General features: G+C 38.8%; 1 protein-coding gene across 4 annotated transcripts in view; it reads left to right on the plus strand.

The window, feature by feature from the left end:
- Positions 1–13,424, plus strand: part of EFHC2 (EF-hand domain containing 2) — a 66,952-nt gene extending 53,528 nt beyond the window's left edge. For all 4 annotated transcript variants that reach the window (XM_054816430.1, XM_054816444.1, XM_054816438.1 and 1 more), the window contains 4 exons: positions 2,326–2,523; positions 3,106–3,198; positions 10,588–10,693; positions 13,114–13,424. In XM_054816430.1, the coding sequence (XP_054672405.1) occupies positions 2,326–2,523; positions 3,106–3,198; positions 10,588–10,693; positions 13,114–13,209 (493 nt within the window). In that variant the 3' untranslated portion in view covers positions 13,210–13,424. The remainder of the gene's footprint in view (positions 1–2,325; positions 2,524–3,105; positions 3,199–10,587; positions 10,694–13,113) is intronic.
- The last annotated feature ends 5,433 nt before the right edge of the window (positions 13,425–18,857 follow it).

Genomic DNA, 18,857 nt, shown 5'->3' on the forward strand with positions numbered 1-18,857 from the left:
CATTGTCACTGACTGGCTTGAGAAAATAAAAGACCTTTAAATTCTCGACACTGGAAAAATATGTGCCATGTGTGGAAATCCAGTCTGTGGAAATTCAGATGGGTGATGTTATCTACATGCTTTCAGCTTTGCCAGCCCAAGCATCTAGAGTGCCAGGCTTATCAGGCAGTATTTTCCTCTTCTTTGTGTGTGCAGTAGTATTACTGCAGGCTCTAGGAAAGAGGCTCCAGTTTTGACTGGATCTCTGAATGCTGCTACAATATAAATAATAATATTCAGTAAGTTGAATAATAATGCTGACAAGATAATGATAATATTAATAGATGGACCAAGTTTTGGTCATTGAGTTTGCATAATCTCAAATAAGGTTCGCTATTGTCAACAACTTACCTTCTTATATTTATCTCCTGCTACTGCAAATAAAGGATCTTGCTGATTTATTTAATATGAAAAATGCAGCAGTTGAATCAAAGCAGACACTATGCAGTGTTTAGCATTCTTTTTTGAATAGCTGTGTAAGTGCAATTATATTCTATGAAGAGATATCTTCATTTGAACAGGACGATACAAGCCTCTGAGAGGAAGCAAGTGAAAAATTATGTTTCTTGATAAAACTTTTCAGTTTGGAAGGTTACTAAGTTTCTGTGCTTTCACTTCACATGTGGACGTTAAGACACCCATTAGCAGATTCATTCAAGAATGTAACTATTCTCAAGCCAGCAGTTTGAGTCTTGCATCAGAACTTTGTGCATCACTAATAATTTATTCCATTTGTTTTCAAAGATCAGTATATAATCACAGTGAAGCAGTACCCTCGAGGGTACCACAAGGTACAGCTCTAATTGCATCAGCAGTTATGGTGAAGTTTATTCTTAGGGCAGTTTATCCAGAAGTATTATATATAAGTTAACCTAATTTTGATTGAGGCACATAGGGCTATGTTGATGTTTACTGTTAAAAATATCCTGTTGAACTTGAGTTCACCAGAGGGAGACGCTTGGGTTCATAACACCAACATATAGTTACACTAAGCCAGGTTTGACAAGAGCCCTTGTAACAGCTGAGGTAACCTACAGTTCAGGCGGATTTTTTTCCAGGAGAGCAGGAAGCCTCCTATGTTTCCTTGCATACCTCACTACTGGTGTTTTTCTTCCCTTATGTTGTGTCAACATCCAGGACATGTGAAGAACTCTGTAATCATTGAAGGCAACAAAACCCCTACTACAAAGGCAACATAGTCTTTAAAATTAGTCCTTCTCCTCCCCTCCACCAACAATATAAAGCAGAGGGAGATTGTTCTGAACTGTAATTACTGGTCCTGGTTCTTAAGCTGCAAAGCGTGTGTCCATTTGCTGCTATGCTTACAAGTGCCTCCAGGAGCTTACACAGAAATCACTCCAGCTCTATTACCAGCAACAAATTCTTGACATTAACAGGAATGACTAGTCATTCAGTGCCAGCACTGGCCCATCAGATGGATCTCAGGAACATTTCTTCTTCCTCGGATTGGGCTGATTCATCTGAGTAGCACAAGCAATCTTTGGGAGAGCGCATCTCAGGCTCTTTCCTGCATGGGATCTGACTCTCCACTGACAGTGTCCAAGCGTAAACTGGTCTTGCTACTGCCTCCTGTCTTCCATTCTTGCCAGGAGGGCTTGTGATTACAAGTTGGGTGTAATTTTCTGCCCTCTCTCTGTGACCAATTTCTGTTTCCCTTCCCCCAGCTTTCCCCTGAAAGCTACCCAGCAAGGCCAGCTTTCACAATGCTTTGCAAAGTGTGGCTTGACACTTGATTAATACTCTGTTCTCTGTTGGGATCTTCTGCCCCACTTCTCCTCTGCCATTATTAATTCTCTCTCTCTATTTTATGCAACTGTTGTTGTGCATGCTTTTTGTTTACAGATAATTAATCACGTGCTGCAGAATGCAAAATATAATTAGGAACAAACCAAAGTAATACCTTGTTAATTCACTATCTTGTTGGACAAATGCAATGACAAAATTAATCTCTACTAATATTCCATGCCAGTATGGCATCTCCGGTAAAAGGCTTCAATCATGATTATTATGTATTTTTGTATGTGTAGCCAACTACTGAGGAAATGTGGACATCCTGCAAAAGTTTAAGAGTTCAGATAATTGCCATTATACTTCCTTGAACAGATCTGTATTTCAATTTTAAGTGGATACATTCTTTAAAGATCTAAATACAGCATTTTATAATGAGTGCACTATAATCTTCTTTCCCCCTTGAAATTTAGTGACTATTAATGGTTTTTAACTCCTTTACTTAAAACTAATGTAGACTGTTGGTTTTGTGAACAGAAATTTGATAGTCAGTATCACTGATGGAGCATTTTTAGAACACGAAATTCTGACTGTCGGGCGCTACTATGGTGTCAGAGATGAATATGAAATGGACATCCACTTCCTCCTTGCAGTGGCTCATGAACAACTAAAGAAAAATAGCTTTGAGAATTTTGAACAACTGTCTGCGGTCCTTATGTACAATGACCGTGAAAAGTAAGTTTCCTCTATTTATCCTAAGCTGTTATTTGGGAAGCTCTGCTTGTAAACTTACCTACTTTTTGTTTGTTGCTGAGCAAATGATACCTTGCGGCCAAAGAATATTATTGGTAAAGTTAAGCCTCTCCCAGCACTTGACAGCAGACAAGAAAAGAATAGCCTTTTTGTCTCTTTTTCATTTTGTTTGTGGACTTTTTATTATAGCTGCTGTACTGAACATTCTGTGACATAGTCAGATGCCTGTTCACAGGCAAAACACAGTATTTTAAATCAAAGAGGAAAACAGTGATTTAAGGGGAAAAAAGGAAGGATTTCTAGTTGATTCTTTATATGACTCATTTGCCCTTTTTGTTCTCTGATGTCACAGATAAAGAATCACTAGGGACCTCAGTGTGGGGGAGACAGGCCACTACGTGCACTTCAAGTTTCTTGGCTTTGTAATAGCGAAATTTCATAAAACCTTGTTTTCTTTACCTCTACCCCAATATTCCTCACATGTTTTCCTATTCAGACCAACATTGAGGTCAATCTGGAAAATACCTAATGTACACTGCTCTCCCTCTCTTTCTGTTTGTGTAGATGTGGAGTGCTGCCCCATGACATGTGCAGGACTATTTGCAAGTCCTTCAAGTTGCCACTGGCTGATGATGATCTGCAAGCTTTACTGACCATGTAAGTTAAGGACAGATAGCATGACCTGCATGCATGGGTGCAAATCAATGCTAAATATCTACTGTAGACACAGTTCTTAAGAATTTGTCGTTTATATATTAATCATTTCATGATGCTGATGTTGTCTCAATATACGTGTGGACTTCCCTATTTATAGAATATTTATGATCAACTGAGGTGCATCCATCTTAGAAACTTCTTTTCATTTTGTCTGGCATGGTAGATCACCTGGGTTTTGCCAGAATTCTATGGAATTCGTCTTATAAGAAACAGCTGCTAATACTGACCATTATCAATGATATTAACTTTTTTTGCATGTTGTTCCTGTGTATATGTAAGGTAAAAACAATAATCTTATGAAAGTACATTATGTGAGTTTTACATAACATACCACGATGAATACAATGAAATGTCCTTGAATCAAGTGGACAGCATTGGTAGTAAATAAAAGTGGTTTGCTACTCCTATTAATCTCAGCTGAAACATACTTTATTGTAATTCTTGAAAAGGAAAAGGAATGTTGGCATGGTTTTGGTATTTTTCCATAGCACATTTAATTGTTTCGAGACAAATTGCTTGGCTAGCTGTATTAATGGGAATAGTAGTGAAAAGAACTAGTATTCAGTGCACTTGTATTAAAGGCTAGAGTTCAGCGTAACCTGTGGTGTTTCGAACACTCATGTCATGTTGAGTTTGGTTTTCATGGTCAGATTTTCTGGTAATAGGTTTAAATGCATGCTCATTGGTCTCTTCTTTCCCTTGTGGGAAATCCTTTAATGTTTTGTCTGTGCCTTCATTCTGTGTAAAAAGCAGGAGCAGATCTTGTCTTCTGTCATGTTTAGATGCTTTCAGATAGATATGCTTCTTGATTTCAGGAGGAATTGCAAACTAAGCATCTGGAATTATCAAATAATGAAAAGACTCTTGTCAGGCAGAAATGTGGAATCCATTTTAATGAAGCATCTTTGTGCTGCCAGGAAAACTTCCTACTAAAATCAGTATCAACAAGACTGCTTTAAGAAGCCTAAGGGGCTATTTTTCACAAAGTCCCTGTTTCCAGACCAAAGACTTTCAGAATAGTTCCCTGCAGTGGCCAAACAGACAACTTTGGCAATTTGTTTGCTGTTCATCACTTCTGACAGTTAGGTTACAAGCATTAGTCATCAGAAGCATGTCTGAATTTTAGCGTTAATCTAAAACTCATTTTTAAGAACTCCCACTAAGCCACCCAACACAAAAAGTGTTGGAGGACAATTGACATCCTGTACTAGACAAGGGTTTCTCATAGTTTCCACTTCATAAAGGCTGAAATTGAGTAGATGCACAGACAAGAGACTGGAGCTTTTCCTTTATGTACTAACTCAATGATGATGAAAAACAGACAAGCCTGACACATCATAGGCTCCAGAGATGTGTTTATTGGGAAAGCTTTTGTGAGATGAACCTCTTTTGTCCTGAAGAGTCTCAGTGTAGGCAGTTAAAACCAAAAAGCCCAGTACACTGTAATAAAAATTAGAGATAAGCTTAGAAGACAAGGAGGAGACTAAGAACTGGATTTCATTCAGCTTTAGGCAGGTACCCATGACAGCTGAATTAGGATTCAGCCACTGTAGGTGGCTTGCTTGCTTTCTGTAGGTGATAGAGAAGGAGAGAGTTATCTCCTCAGCTTGTATAAGAGCTGGATTTCTAAATTACCATCCTTTTTCCTTTGTTTCTAAAGGGCATGTGGCCAGCCTTTATTGCAGATTTCTGTATGAGAAAAGTAAATGGTGTGAAGCTGGGCGTCAGAAATCAGTGTGAGAAGTACTTCATATGATAGAGTGCTATGTGTAATGCCAGTTCTAAGTTACAATGTCAGCTGGTTCGAAAGATGACAGTTTACATGGTGAGTCACTGCAGTGCAAATAAGAAGGAAGATTGTCACTTTCTTAATAATGTGTGCAGTTGGCACTGCCTGGTAATTTTATTGTTTCATAAGAATGCAGAGTCAGGGAAAGGTTTTTTTAAAGTCTATTTAATAGGAGTTAATTCCAGTAATCTGGAAATCAAAGAGTAGAGTTGGCTGTATGAGAGTTAAACTTTTCCTTTCCTCCTGCTTTTGGTAGTTTTCTTTGAGACTGAAGAATCATGAAACAGGCAGGTTTATTGTTAATGAAAAACAGTCTCACTCCTGGGAATTATGCAATTCAGTGTGGGCAAAGTTTGTCAACAATATTATTTCCCTGGGTTTTTTTTGTTGTTGTTGTTTTATGAGGAAGCATGTAATTTTGTGTCCATTGATGTTTCTGAAGCAAGTAGTGGTGGTGTTCCTACTGTGTGTATCTTTATTTATGAAGAAAGAAAGTGGTACAATAAAAGTTGTTGGACTGATTCCCACAAAATCAGTATATAAGGCTAATGCACTAGCTGGACCTTATTCAGCTATAAAATGATGCTAGACAATGTGATCAGATAATAGTTGAAGACTGAAGCTATGTGTTTATTCAGCTTTGCTATCTGAGATTAGGTGGCAAAGACTTTCTGTAGGACTTAATGGTTCTATGCTTCCATTTTGAAAGGTAATATTCTTAAAGTATTTATTATTTACATTTGTAAATTATACTGCAATGATCTGTCATTTATTAAAAGCATGGGATGGGACTAGAAGTTACTGTCTAATTTTGTGATCACATCCAGATGACCCAAGACATTCTTTACTCTACCCAAAGACCATTCAGTTTCCACAGAATGCAGGGAGAATTAGCATAAATACTGTGAGGTTTCATAAGACCCTTTCAAATTGTCTGTCTAGAGTAAATTTATATATTTAATTGTGGGATGGTGGGATAGTAGGATTTAGATACCCAACAGTGTGTCCATTTTTCCATTTTACCTGAGCTGGCTTATTAAAAAGTATTTCCTTTCTCCATCAGCATGTTCTCACTTAGTTTTGTAATCATAGTGCAATACAGACTTTTAATCACGATGTATTTAAGCAATGCAGATGGTACACAATTGTTTCTGCCAGAAAACCGCAGTAGTCATTATAAGCATTTTTTTAAATTTATGCAGGCATAATGAACAATTACAGTTTGTTTAATAAATAAATGTTGCTAAAGTGCTTAAGTAATGAATTTAGGGTTTGTTCTGTTATTTTTATTTACTGCAATGCTAAATGTATGCTAACAAGGAGTTGAAAAGATGCAGTCCTTCCCCCAAGGGTATGTAAACAGCTGGCAGATAAGGAAAGAAAAAATGGAGGGAAGAAAGAACGGATGACAAGTTTACAAGTATTACATGTTGATTGTTGCACATTAGTTTAGTTGCTAAGTGTATGCTCCTATTTTTTAAAATGTCTTGTAATTTCTATTAAAAGTGTCTGTGTAGTTCACCTCTCCACAGTACCAGTCTCTTGGACTCTGGAGGGGAGCTTGTGGTTTTGAAAAAGTTAATCCCTAGTGTCTCAGGCAGCAGTGCCTGATGGTGGTGGGCCTCATACGTGGTCATCCCAGTTCTTAAGTCACTAATAGGGCAGGCCAGGCCTGCTCAGCTTTTCCATGGTTTGTGGCTGGGTAATAATTTTTTACCTAGTTGCCTACCTGTAATTTTTTTTTTTTTTTAGGGCTGACCTGTTTCTTTCCAGAAGCAAACCCTCTTTTCCTGCTACAGCAAGTGTCCTGATAGCAGGAGTGAGATTGGAAATAGTCACAAGATTGTTCTCCTGCACTCTGTGTTCTGCTTGTTACCTTTGCTGCCTGAGACTGCCTATGCCATTTGTGATGAAAAGACTCTCTAGCATTTATATTTGGATCTCTTAAAAGAAATTCTTTCTGTTATTCAGTATGCTGAGGAGCTGATGGTTCAATTTATAGTTGTTGAAGATGTGAATAAATGTATACAGAAGATGGTAGCCATTACTTAATGCATATTGATCAGCTGCATAGACTTGTCCATGCTTGCTGTTTTAAATCTTTTCATAAGAGCAGTTTATGACAATTTAGGCATATACCTGTATTACAGAGACTATCAAACAGGCTGAAGAATCCCAACATTTTCTCTAAGGTTAAAGCAGCATGATCTTCTCCCCTATTATTATCAGATTATCTTCTTAATAAATGTTATTCAAAACTAATGAATTAAAAAAACTTCTGCATGTACATTTTTTGATATAAATGTTTGGGTTAAAGATCTCTTGATGGGAAAGAAAAAATAATTGGATGTAGCCTTTATTCACCAAAGCATCCTCAGATTTAACCAGATCTTTCACATATCTGGAGTATTTCATTATGAATATATTTTTAGAAACAGAAATGTGCAATTATTTCTGTAATGTCAAAGAAAAAAAAAGCTCTGCAAACTGTGATAGGGATGGGGGAGTGACTTTCATAGTCTAAAATCACATGCGTTGGTAAAGTCATAGGGCAAAACTGAAGAGAAGCATGGTTTCAAGAGATCTTTGTTGCATCTTCTTGATAAGACAAATCTAATTTCCTTTCCTGAAGAGCACTGTCAGTTTCAGTCATATTAACTCCAGACACTGAAATGGATGACATCTCTGTCCTAATAATGCACAAATTGATAACATCTCCTCAGTCCATCTGGATACTCTGTGCCAAATTGCAAGTATGTGCATTTAGTAGGTTGATACAATAAGTCACAGCAGGAAAGAGATTGAAAGAGCAGATTTTTTCTTTCTTTCTGGATTATTCTAGAGTAATATTTTAAGCTGCTTTCTGTAGCTATTTAAATACGGGATTTAGGAATCCCATTTCCTCTGCCCATGTTAAAATCTTTGGTTATAGTTAACTTCATGCCCATTTTGTCATCTCGGTTTGCTAGTGTTGTCACATCAAAGGACTTTTCTCCTTGTTAATGCTTGCTGAAAGCAGAAGCAATGCTTTCTCTGACTTAGTTGCCTCAATGTAAAGTTTAAGTAGTTAGACACCTTCACTTGTTCTTTATTTAAAATTCCTGCTTATACAGCTCTGCATCTTGGCAATAGACTTAATATTTTGGACTTTTCACAACAAGCAAAAGATAAATACATATATAGTTAAAAAAAAAAAGTCATGATAGTTCTGAAATTCAAAATCTGGGTGCCATAGGTTTTTTCCCCAGAGCTATATGCTTCTTTATTGTCTTGTTACTTCTAATGCAGAAGTCCTTTCTTTTCCCAATGGCCACCTGCAAAAAACCTGAAACAAACAAGAACCCCCTAGAAGTGGGAATGATAGTTTTCTTGTATATTGGATATATTCCCCAAAAGTAAGGTTTCATAAAAATGCTAACTTGCGTGTGAGCTATTATAAAGCAGCAAGCTATCATAGGAGGGTCATGGCAATGTTTCAGGCTCCATTTTACTACTAGTAACAGTAGCATTCTTTTCTGACTGCTTTCATCTTCAGCATAACTCACTGTACTTAACATTCCAGTTTATCGCTAGCATCTCTGTTTATGACTCTCAGTATATTTTATTATTATCTCTCCTGCTGACTATTAAATGAAAGGTGTGGGGGGAGGAGAAGAAGAGGATGAGTTGCAGTTTATTGCAGTTTATTTTTGTCACTAGATTTATTTTTCCTCTTCTCCGGTATTGTTTTCCCAGTTTGTGTTGTAAATTCTCCCTTAAAGTACCTGCATGCTCAATTTTTACCCTCTGCAGTGGTTGAAGGGTTTTGAATCCCTGTTTTGTTCAGTGCTATTTCTTTAAGAACAAGGTAAAATTATTTTCTAAAATACTTGTTTCCTGGAGACAATCTTGCTCCTGTGCAGTAGTATTTGTCTCACCAGATTACAGGACAGAATTGTTTAACCTGATGTTTCCCACCAAAGAATAGGTATTGAGTCTTGCTAGTTTTATATGCCTCTCCATGGACCCCAGTGAAGCACAGCCACTTCCAGGGTGTACTTATATGCCTAAATCAGGTCCTTTTTTCTATGTCAGTAGTGTTAGGTGAGACAGATGTCATTCACAGAAGCTGCTAGTACAGTATTTATAGCAGAGCACTTAAGCTGTTCATTTTAGAAACGATTTGCATGGTAGCTTCAGCTTGCGGATATGTTTCAAGCATTTGACTAGTCCCACTGAAATAACAGTCTTTCCCAAATGCCTTAATCACTTAAGTGTTTAACTGAATTGAGGACTTTTTTTCTGAAGCTGCTTCATCCAAATCAATGGCAGAAGGATGATGTGGCTTGCAAATCTGCTTCCATGAGGTTTATTAGTGCAAGGTAATGATTTTAGAAATTTGAGGGAGGGAGATAGCATGTTTCACATGTACCTGTAAACCTTGGCTGGCAGCATATATATCTTCATGCAGTTAGGGGACCCTCTTAACAGACACAAATATATATTTATTCCATAGAAATAAAGAAGAATGCCATAAAACAACTGCCAAGTGACAAGGGTTGTGATTTTTAAATCTGGCTATTATTTGATAGGTTAGAGAGCTGTGTGTTTGTCAATTGTGAATTGATCCCAAGCTGTGTGCAAATAACATTTTTGAAGGATTGCTTATTTTCAGGAAATGATTGTAGAAACCAGATAAAGCAGGTCAGTTGTGTTATAGCTCAGCTCTCTTGTATCATTCTGCCTGTCAAGCTGTCATTCTATTGACCAAGCTGGTGAAGGGTCTAGAGCATAAGTCTTATGAGGAGCAGCTGAGGGAACTGGGGTTGTTTAACCTGGAGAAAAGTAGGCTGAGGGGAGACCTTATTGCTCTCTACAACTGTCTCGTTGTAGCCAGGTGGGTGTCCGTCTCTTCTCCCAAGTAACAAGCAATAGGACAAGAGGAAGTGGCCTCAAGTTGCACCATGGGAGGTTTAGATTGGATATTAGGAAAAATTTCTTCACCAAAACAGTTATCAAGTATTGGAACAGGCTGCCCAGGGAAGTGGTTGAGTCACCATCCCTGGACATATTGAAAAGACACGTAGATGTGGTGCTTAGGGATATGGTTTATCAGTGGCCTTGGCAGTGCGAGGTTTATGGTTGCACACAATGATCTTAAAGTTCTTTTCCAACCTACATGATTCTATGATTCTGTGATTCTGCCTGTTTCTTTTCTACACAAAGGAATCATACACTGATCATCCCAACTCTATGTTTGTCACCAGCTGTTAGATCCCAGTGTTGGAAAAGATTGTGCAGTGCTTCAAAAGTAAAATGAAATTAGTTGAAATGTAATAAACCTTAAAGAAGTTGAATTCTACTATGAGAGGCAATAATAAGTTGCAAGTATATGGTATAGAGTGTATGATATAGAAGTCCTGACAGTTCTGAACTCCTGCCAGTGTCTGGTAATAAAGTAGTAAAAAATTATTATCCAAAAGGTATGTTGTAGATAACATGATATATCTTTGTTAAAAATTTCCTTTAATGTTGAGTCATCTTATGGATATCCTGCTTAGGTGTGAAGATGACCATAAGCAAGTGGACTATAAAAAGTTTGTGAATGGGCTGAACTGGAGAGAGAATCAAATCCCTGCATTCCAGACAATAAAAGTTCCTCTCAAGGTAAAACCAGTGTATCTGAGCAAAAGAACAGTAAAACTTTAACATGAGTGCATTATCCAATGGGGACCACAACAGTTTTCAGCTTTGTGTATTTGTGCCTGTTTTCTTCAAGTAATTAATTTTTTCTGGGAGGTTTAGAATGAAGTAGAGAAATCAAACAGGGACAAGAAGCCCTGTAACACCCCCATGCCTAATAGGTGTCACATCTCTGTGACATTTTTCTAGAAGAAAAAAATAAGAGAAGGGGAAACAGGTGTATTTGTCCATGAACAATGAGTGTGAATACCACTTCACCCACAAATATCGTTGTTACATGTCAAACAATCTGTTCACTTGCTGAGATAGTCAGGAAATACTTGAAACTCCACTGACACTGCAGAAAATAGCTATGTATTTTTTATAACTCCATAGAAACTTGTACATAATACACCACATCACTGGTAGGTGTACGGCAAGAGCAGGATTGATGGATCACTTTTGTATATCTCCACCAGCCTGCTACTTAGGGTAACTAAAAATGCGGTATCAACAAACTGCAGAGATTAATCTGCTCTTGCCATCTTGTACTGAATGGAACATTTTAAAATAGGTGGTGCATAAGGCAATTATGCTGTTTTTTTAAAAACTTAGTAACAGACAAAACCCAAGCCCTTCTGCCAACACATAGTTTTGCTATTCTGGCCTAGCCAATGTGTTGCTATGCTTGTACAGAGTGTGTTTGATTGTATTCAGACCGTTTAGAAACATAACATTCCTTTAAATTCAACAGTGACATAGTTTGAACCAATATTCCTCAAGTACTGTGCTATTAACCTGACTCCTCTCTCTTACTTGGCTTACCAGCTCTTCTCTGGCATCTCAAACTGTCAGTGGTTTCTAATGAGGGCCCAGTGCTGCTGGTTTGCTCTGCTTTCCATGATGGTTTATTTTTCACTTTGTCATGGAGAAGAATTTTTCCATCTTGTGCAGATAAAATCAAAGCCCTTCCATGTGTTTTATGGAGCAGTCCTGTGGTTCGAAGTGTGCATTAGATTTTGTTCAGTGGGTATTCTTTGTTGTTACAGAAAAATTCTCTGCTTAAGTTATAACTCAGTATTTAAACAGTGACTGCTCTCAGGAGATTGTATCAGGATAAGGGGCCTTGTGAGCCTCAGTACCACAGAAACAAAAAGAAGGTCAGAGCCTGTGCCTGGAGGATTTTTGCCTTGAAGATAGTGCTAAGCTCTGTGCCGAAAAGCAAGGATGAAATAAGCAGAGGCACAGATACACTTGCTGTTGAATGTTTGACCATTTTTTTCCCCTCACAGGATGGCTTATCTAGCCATTGAGCATGACCTGATTTCTGGCAGGTGAAGGAAGGAGGTGGCTCCTGCGGGGTAAAGGTGGGGTGCAAGTAATGGTGGAACCAAGAGGCAGCCTTCACAAGGTGAAGGCGTGGAGGAAAAGGTGACTGTGAAACACGCAGGAGGGTGAAGTGGACCTTTGTAGTGAAACATATGTTCTGATCAGCATAAGAGATGAGGTTTTGTTTGGATATGAAGAAGCCGTTATCTTTGCTTGGAGGAGAGACAGTGGATGGGATTTCTGGGAGTGGCTGATGCCTTAATGCCCCAGTTGAGAACGTAAATAGAGTTATGGGAGGAAAGTTACAGCTGAAATCAAAAAGGAAGAAAGAGCATCAATGGAAATTATAATCAGTCATCATCATGCTGGGATAATCAGTTCCTCATCAGCTCCAAAGCCTTGCTGTAACTGTCAGGCTGACATATAGCACTGTTTTTAATGAACTGCGCCAGTTGGTGCCAGTATAGTTTATTCAGTTTTGTTGACTTTATTATTTTGTTAACTGCAATACCTAGGTTATCCTTGGTACAGTACAAGAATATTTTAATGAAGAGATCAATATGAAATGGAAAAAATCAGAGAAAGGAAGGGATCAAAATCTTGCTCAACTTTAGAATCCAATTGTCATTCTGTTCATGACTTACCATGAATTAACAGCAATATTTTGGGGCTACAGTACCTGTATTTGACAGATAGATTTCAGCAACAGAGTTGTGCTTGTTTAGCTGACTGTTTTCTTCTTTCTATCTCATTATTTTGTATGATTTTTGGTGTTTAGACATAGGTGACTTGCAACACTTTCAAGTATGAGCATCTTAATGAAGAGAATATAGCATCATTTAAACTGAAAATATCTGCAAAAGGGCTAATGATAGAAAACATTTTAAATAAAATATTGTGCAAGATTGATAAAAATGTGAATGTAGTAATCTTTTAAGAGGATGTGCTATATAAATGTCCACTTTTTCACATATTTGCGAAATGAAGCAGCTCATTCAATCTTATCTTGACCAGCTTTTAATTATTCTTGTTTTCAATATTATATTCTAAGATATTCTCTGGGTTACTAATTTCAGAATGAAGATGACTGGAGCGGCCAACCACCATCCCTTCCTGTGAAAGGGATCAAATACTTACCTTTTCTGGATGATCTGTTTGGCAAGGAAGAATAATCTGACCTGTGCAAGGCACTGCTTTTGGATTAGTGTTTCAGCTCCAAAGCTTACTTAGACAGATAGTGAAAACATTCCTTGTAAAAAAAAAACAAAACAAAACAGATATTTCTTATTCCAACATAGATGTATACTTTGTGTGTTGTTGTAACTCCTTCTAAATCAACAGTAATCTGTCATACTTACACAAGCATAATTAAAACTATATCCTCTAATTTTTGTGTCTGGTTATATGGAGAATTTACAAATATTGAGAAATCTTTGAGTCAAACAGAGCAAAATCTGACTGACCTTGCTTTGTTCTGCAAACAAATGAGGTTGTTGGATGACCTCTCAAAATATTGGGTCGGACTATGTTAGCACAATAAGGTAATTCCATTCAAATTTCCTCTCTTGCTCTTTAGCTTTTATCTGTGTTTTTGCTATATCCCTGTGGTGATGCTTAAGTACTGTTTGTGTCAGAGTTTGTTAATTTATGGAGGAAATACTAGCAAGGTTTTAGCACAGTATAAAGTTGCTTTGGTATCAGAGATAATTATAGCCTTCCAATGGAGAAGTTACTATTTTGCAGGTATGGCACGGAAGCTATCAGTTCTTGCTTTTTGTTTTAGATGTGACTCAGGTTAGTTGCCACCCAAATTTACTTGGGTGAGACATGTATGAAGAGTAGGTGATTCACTACAATTGTAGTGTGCAGCTTTCTTACAGCAGTACTGTTCTTGCCCTTTGAAAATTAATTGATGCCTTTCTCTTTGCTCAAAATTGTGATGACTAAATGGAGTTCCTGTTAGCATTTTTGTATCTTTTTAAGCTTATGCCAGCTCAAAGCCATGATTAGATCTGAATTTACTGCATGCTTTTGTGAGGAAAGTAATTACCCCACTTTAAAGAATGGAAGAGCTGAGGTGAAGGGGGGAGCTGATTCATCCATGGCAATTCCCCGGGGGAAGGGAAAGAGGTGTGAGCCAGCACACCTCTGTTGGTGACTGGGAAACTCACACATTCATTAGAATGAGAACCCTGCACTTTCTGTAATCTGAAATTACAATTTGGGGAGGAAGTGTTTGATTTAGAAGGGTGAGAATTCAACATATCTAAATCCCCAAACTGAAGGAGAGACAGTAGTTCAAAGAATAACTTAATTCACTAAATATGTATCTTTTTGGAAACTTGGAGATCCCTTGTAGAATGATGATTCCATTTAGAGATACCTTGCTGCACTTTTGCATGATAGTGTAGATGAACTTTCTTTGTACATCTTCTCTCTAACTCCCCCAGCTCCTGAGAAGAAATTCTTTTCCCTCCATATGGCAAAATATGAAGCTTTTGGCAGCTTTTTACCCTTTTTGTCAGCAAAAAAAAGGACTTGAGGCAAGGCATAATTATGTGTGTTGCTGCTACTTAGGAAGATGTTTGCAATAAAATGGCTAAGTGATGGTCTGTGTCCAACGGGTCAAAAAGAAAACTGTGAAAACTTGTTGAAGTACTCCAAGTTGTAGACAAGACCATGTACTTACTGCTTTTTGATCCAAAAGAGGAAAATGGTTTCTTACATGACAAGAAAAATGTCTGACCATGGGGATAGTGTCAGGAGCCAGATCAATAATAACTTGCATTTGAAGGCAGTTCGATGAAAGCTGAAGATTTTTAGAACATGCCACCAAGACTGAGCTTGACACTTTAAAGGAAAAGCAGTTGCTCTTGTAAATTTTTAATGTTCCCCATACTTCAGAATGATACATTTCAGTTGTGGAAATCTTGTAGAGCCGAGGGTTTCTAAGAAAGATTGACTCTGAACATTTAGAACTTCCCAAGTAGGTTTTAGAGAAATTCACTTTAGTTTGTTTTCCTTCATGTATATGGGACAAAGAGGAGCCTCTTTTCAGAAAAAAAAAAGTACAAGAAATATGTTTTCTTATAATTTCATGTGGAGCCCTGTGTATAGGTCTGGTCAATCATGGTCAGGTCTGGTCTGGTCATGGTCAAGAAAGGTGACTGTAAAGTGGAACCAGTGCAGCAAAGAATTGGAAAGGTGACCAGGAGAATGGGGATAAGAAAGGAGACTGAAGGAGCTTGGCTTATTTAGTGAAATAAAATGAAGTCTCAGAGAAAATATGACTGCTCTCTGTAAATACATTATGGCCAGGTGAGGAAAATAATCTGTTTCAGTTAAGAACATTGGTAGTCTAAGAACAAAAACAAATGGGTTTTTGCCACGAATAAATTTGCCACTGGACAAGAAAAGGTGGTTTCTCACTTCTAAAGCAGCGAGGGTCTCAAACAGACTTCCAAGACTGTTTTAAGGTTGAGATGGGGCATCTGATGACAGTAATTTTGGAATGTTTATTAATACCCTTCTGAATTATTATTCTCACCTCTCTTTCTCCTGTTTTCCCATGCATCTTGCATAGCCCCAATAAGCACAAAAGGATCTCCTCGGAGCAGGGCAGAAAGGCCTGAAAAATATTTTCAGTGCTTGTCAGTGTGCTCACAATGTGTCACATGCTGTGGTCTGATGCGTTATAAACACTTTTCACTGGGTTTTTCTTTTTACATGCAGCAGTGCTTCCAGAAGGGAAAGCCAATGAGCAGTCCAATAATACTCTTTGTATAATGTGACTTACAGCATATGCTGCCCAGAATATTTCAACCTGTCCTCTAATCCTGCCACCAGCTTCTTTTCTCTTTTCACATTGCTGATGAGGGGCCTGAATGAAGACAATACCGCAAGATTATGTTTCAAGATGGCAGGAGGCCACAGCTTTAAAGCATGCATCGCATAAAGAGGAAGGCAGCCCTCACAGTTGCCATTAATCTCAGCTCTCGATCTCTGTAGGGGAGCCAAAGATATCTTCTTTCCACAAGTATCTGTGCTGTCCATGGCAGGAGCAAAGAGATTCACATTACAGTACCGGCTCCCCATCTCACTGCTGGGGTCTGCTACATGTTCAGCGTTAATTTTTATTTCCTCAACTTGGCATTTGAGAATAAGAGGCTTCAAGTTCTCTGGGATAGCTGCTGCTGCAAGCAAATGTCAGGCTGCAAATGGCAAAGAGGACCGTTCCTTGTGTGCAGGTGGTGTGCTGGTTAGCTCATGGCCTCGCATCAGCTTCTGCTCCTGTCCAGTTCAGAGTGCCCGCTCTGGTCACCAGCAGCTAGACCCCCTCAGACATGGTAGCCACAAGCAGCCATAGACAATCTGTGGACAAAAAGGAAGTTCCTCAACAGGCAATATTTCCCCGTGTCCTGCCCATCATACAGGCATCTCTGTTTTTCTAGACAGAGCCGTTTGTACCAATGTCAGACAGATGTTCATCTGCATAAATGAAAAGATGTTGCAGTCCTGCTTCTGCATTTGTCCCTCGTGCTGATGTGAGTTATTCCTACTTCATGGCAGGAAGGCTCTTCACGGAAGAAGTTTGGGCTCAGTTGACTCCTATGCCTGCTCTCTCTGTCTTGTCCTTTTAGCCCAGGAAACATTTCTGCCTCCCAAAAGCAAGCTTTCTGTGGGAAAAACGGCAGGGATCCTAATTCCACAATGACCAAAATACTGGATGTTTTCGGTCACTTGCCAGCATTCAGAGAACAGCAGTCAATGTATCACTCATAGTAATTCACTGGTCTCTTGCTTGCTGGACCCTTCTATGTGTTCCTGTGGTTTGAGACATGGAACTAATCATTACAAGAATTTTCCAGTTTTTAACATCTTGAAGTCATACATAGGTTATTCAGTGACATGGAGGGAAACATTAGTTCTTTAAGTAATAATGTCCTGTACCCTCAGTAACTTATCCATTGCATGTTTGCTCGCAGGGTTTCTTCCTCTTTGAGGTGGCTTAGCCAGCAAGCCCGAGTACAATGAGAAAGACAAAATGGCAACATGTTTGTGAAGCAGTTACAATATCAGGAGAAAAAAAAAGTACCACGGTCAGATTTTTAAAATTATTATTAGGTTTTAGAGGGCAGTATAGGTAACATTTGAGAGAAAACTATCTTGAAAGAAGACTTTTTTAAGGTTCGGTTTGCTCTGAATTAATTTCTTGGTTTTGTTTGTTTAGGGTGGTGACTCAGATCTGGTCGGAAGCAGCACTCATGTTTTAGGCAATGGTCAAAGAAACCAGACAGGGATGGGGAGGGAAGCCTGTGTCCCTAAAATGTAAAGTTTTAAACCAGTGAGGGAGCATAACTAAGATGAGGAAAGAAGTTAATACAGATATAATATATTAAGATTATAGATTGATTATATAAACTCTTTCTCTGCACAGCTGGGCATTTCTGAATCACCAGGAAGTTTCTTCTGGTATGTATTACACACAAATAAGCTAGCTATCTTCATCTGCCTTTCACCCTAGCCATCTGTCCTCTTTGCTCTCCTCTTTCGTCAGAGTAGTTTCATATTAAGAACTACGAACAAAGAGAAGTAAAGGAGCTGATTCATAAACTTCTCCGAAATCTGATGCAGATCCCTGGCAAGCAGCACGGTGGGATGATCTGTAAGAGCAAAAATTCATTGTATCACCGAACAATACTTGAGAGAGCTCCCACTTTCAAAGGCAAATCTGTCAGAAGAATGGCATTGTCTTGAAAGACAAGAGGAAGACCTTTTGCAGAGCTGCTGTGGTGCAGGTGGGACGCAGCCTCCTCTAAATTAGCATGAGGTTTGTGGGTGAGACTTATGTCCCTTGCCTTCAGATGTCTGCAGCGCAGATGTCTGCACCTGCACTAGCTCTCTGGATCCCTTACTTGTGGATGGAAGGGCGATGGGCACCTCTGGGGATCAACTAGCTAACAGGAGTATCTACAGGAGTCATGCTATCCACACACTGCTCCTCCTTCTGCACTGACTGTGAAGGGATTTAAAACAACGAGCTAAATGTAGATGTTTGCATCGCTGTTGAGTGAGATGAATCCCACCCTTGGGTTCCATCAGCATTGCTAGAGGAGCACTGAGGTCAAGCATGGAGACCGCTTGGCTGCTGCCTACCCTTGCTGCAGTGAGTATGGTACGTGTAGGAAGCGCTGAGCTGGGCAGACCGGGCAGAGGGGAACATGAGTCCACGCTACATGCTGACCGTGGATGTGATCCCTCTGGTGGGGTATTCTGGAGATTAGCCTGAGCAGAGACTCAGGGCCATGCTTAGCAGGAAAACCTGACTGTCCTCAATGAGCCTGACTCAGGCTCTGGCCAGTGGGTCTTGGTCAAATTCCACTCTAGCTAGGTAAACATGAAAACCTGGGTTGATTTAAATGGAACTAGGATTTATCTCGTTAGAGCTCTTGGAGAATCTAGTTTAGCAAAGTATTTAAGCATATGTACAAGGCTGTCCCTTTTGCACAAAGCCACTCAAGTGTGTGCAGAAGGCTTGCTAAAATCTGTCAAATGAAGCACTGGTGGAAATGCTTTCCTGACAAAGAGGAATTCCGAATTTGAGGCATTTAGGAATTAAATCATTGTAATAAAAAACCCCACCATACGAGAAGGTAGCAGTGAAAGGAGGTAATATAGAATTGTCTGGACATGTTTATACAGGCTATATATTGTGTGTTGTTATTGTAGTTCTTCTGCAATACAAGCTAGCAATTAGCAATTAAGTTCCCATTATGGGATCATGTTAGTAATTGAGATAAACTGTAAGTGTGTAACTCTT

Source organism: Grus americana, chromosome 1 (assembly GCF_028858705.1).
Source record: "Grus americana isolate bGruAme1 chromosome 1, bGruAme1.mat, whole genome shotgun sequence".
NCBI lineage: Eukaryota > Metazoa > Chordata > Aves > Gruiformes > Gruidae > Grus > Grus americana.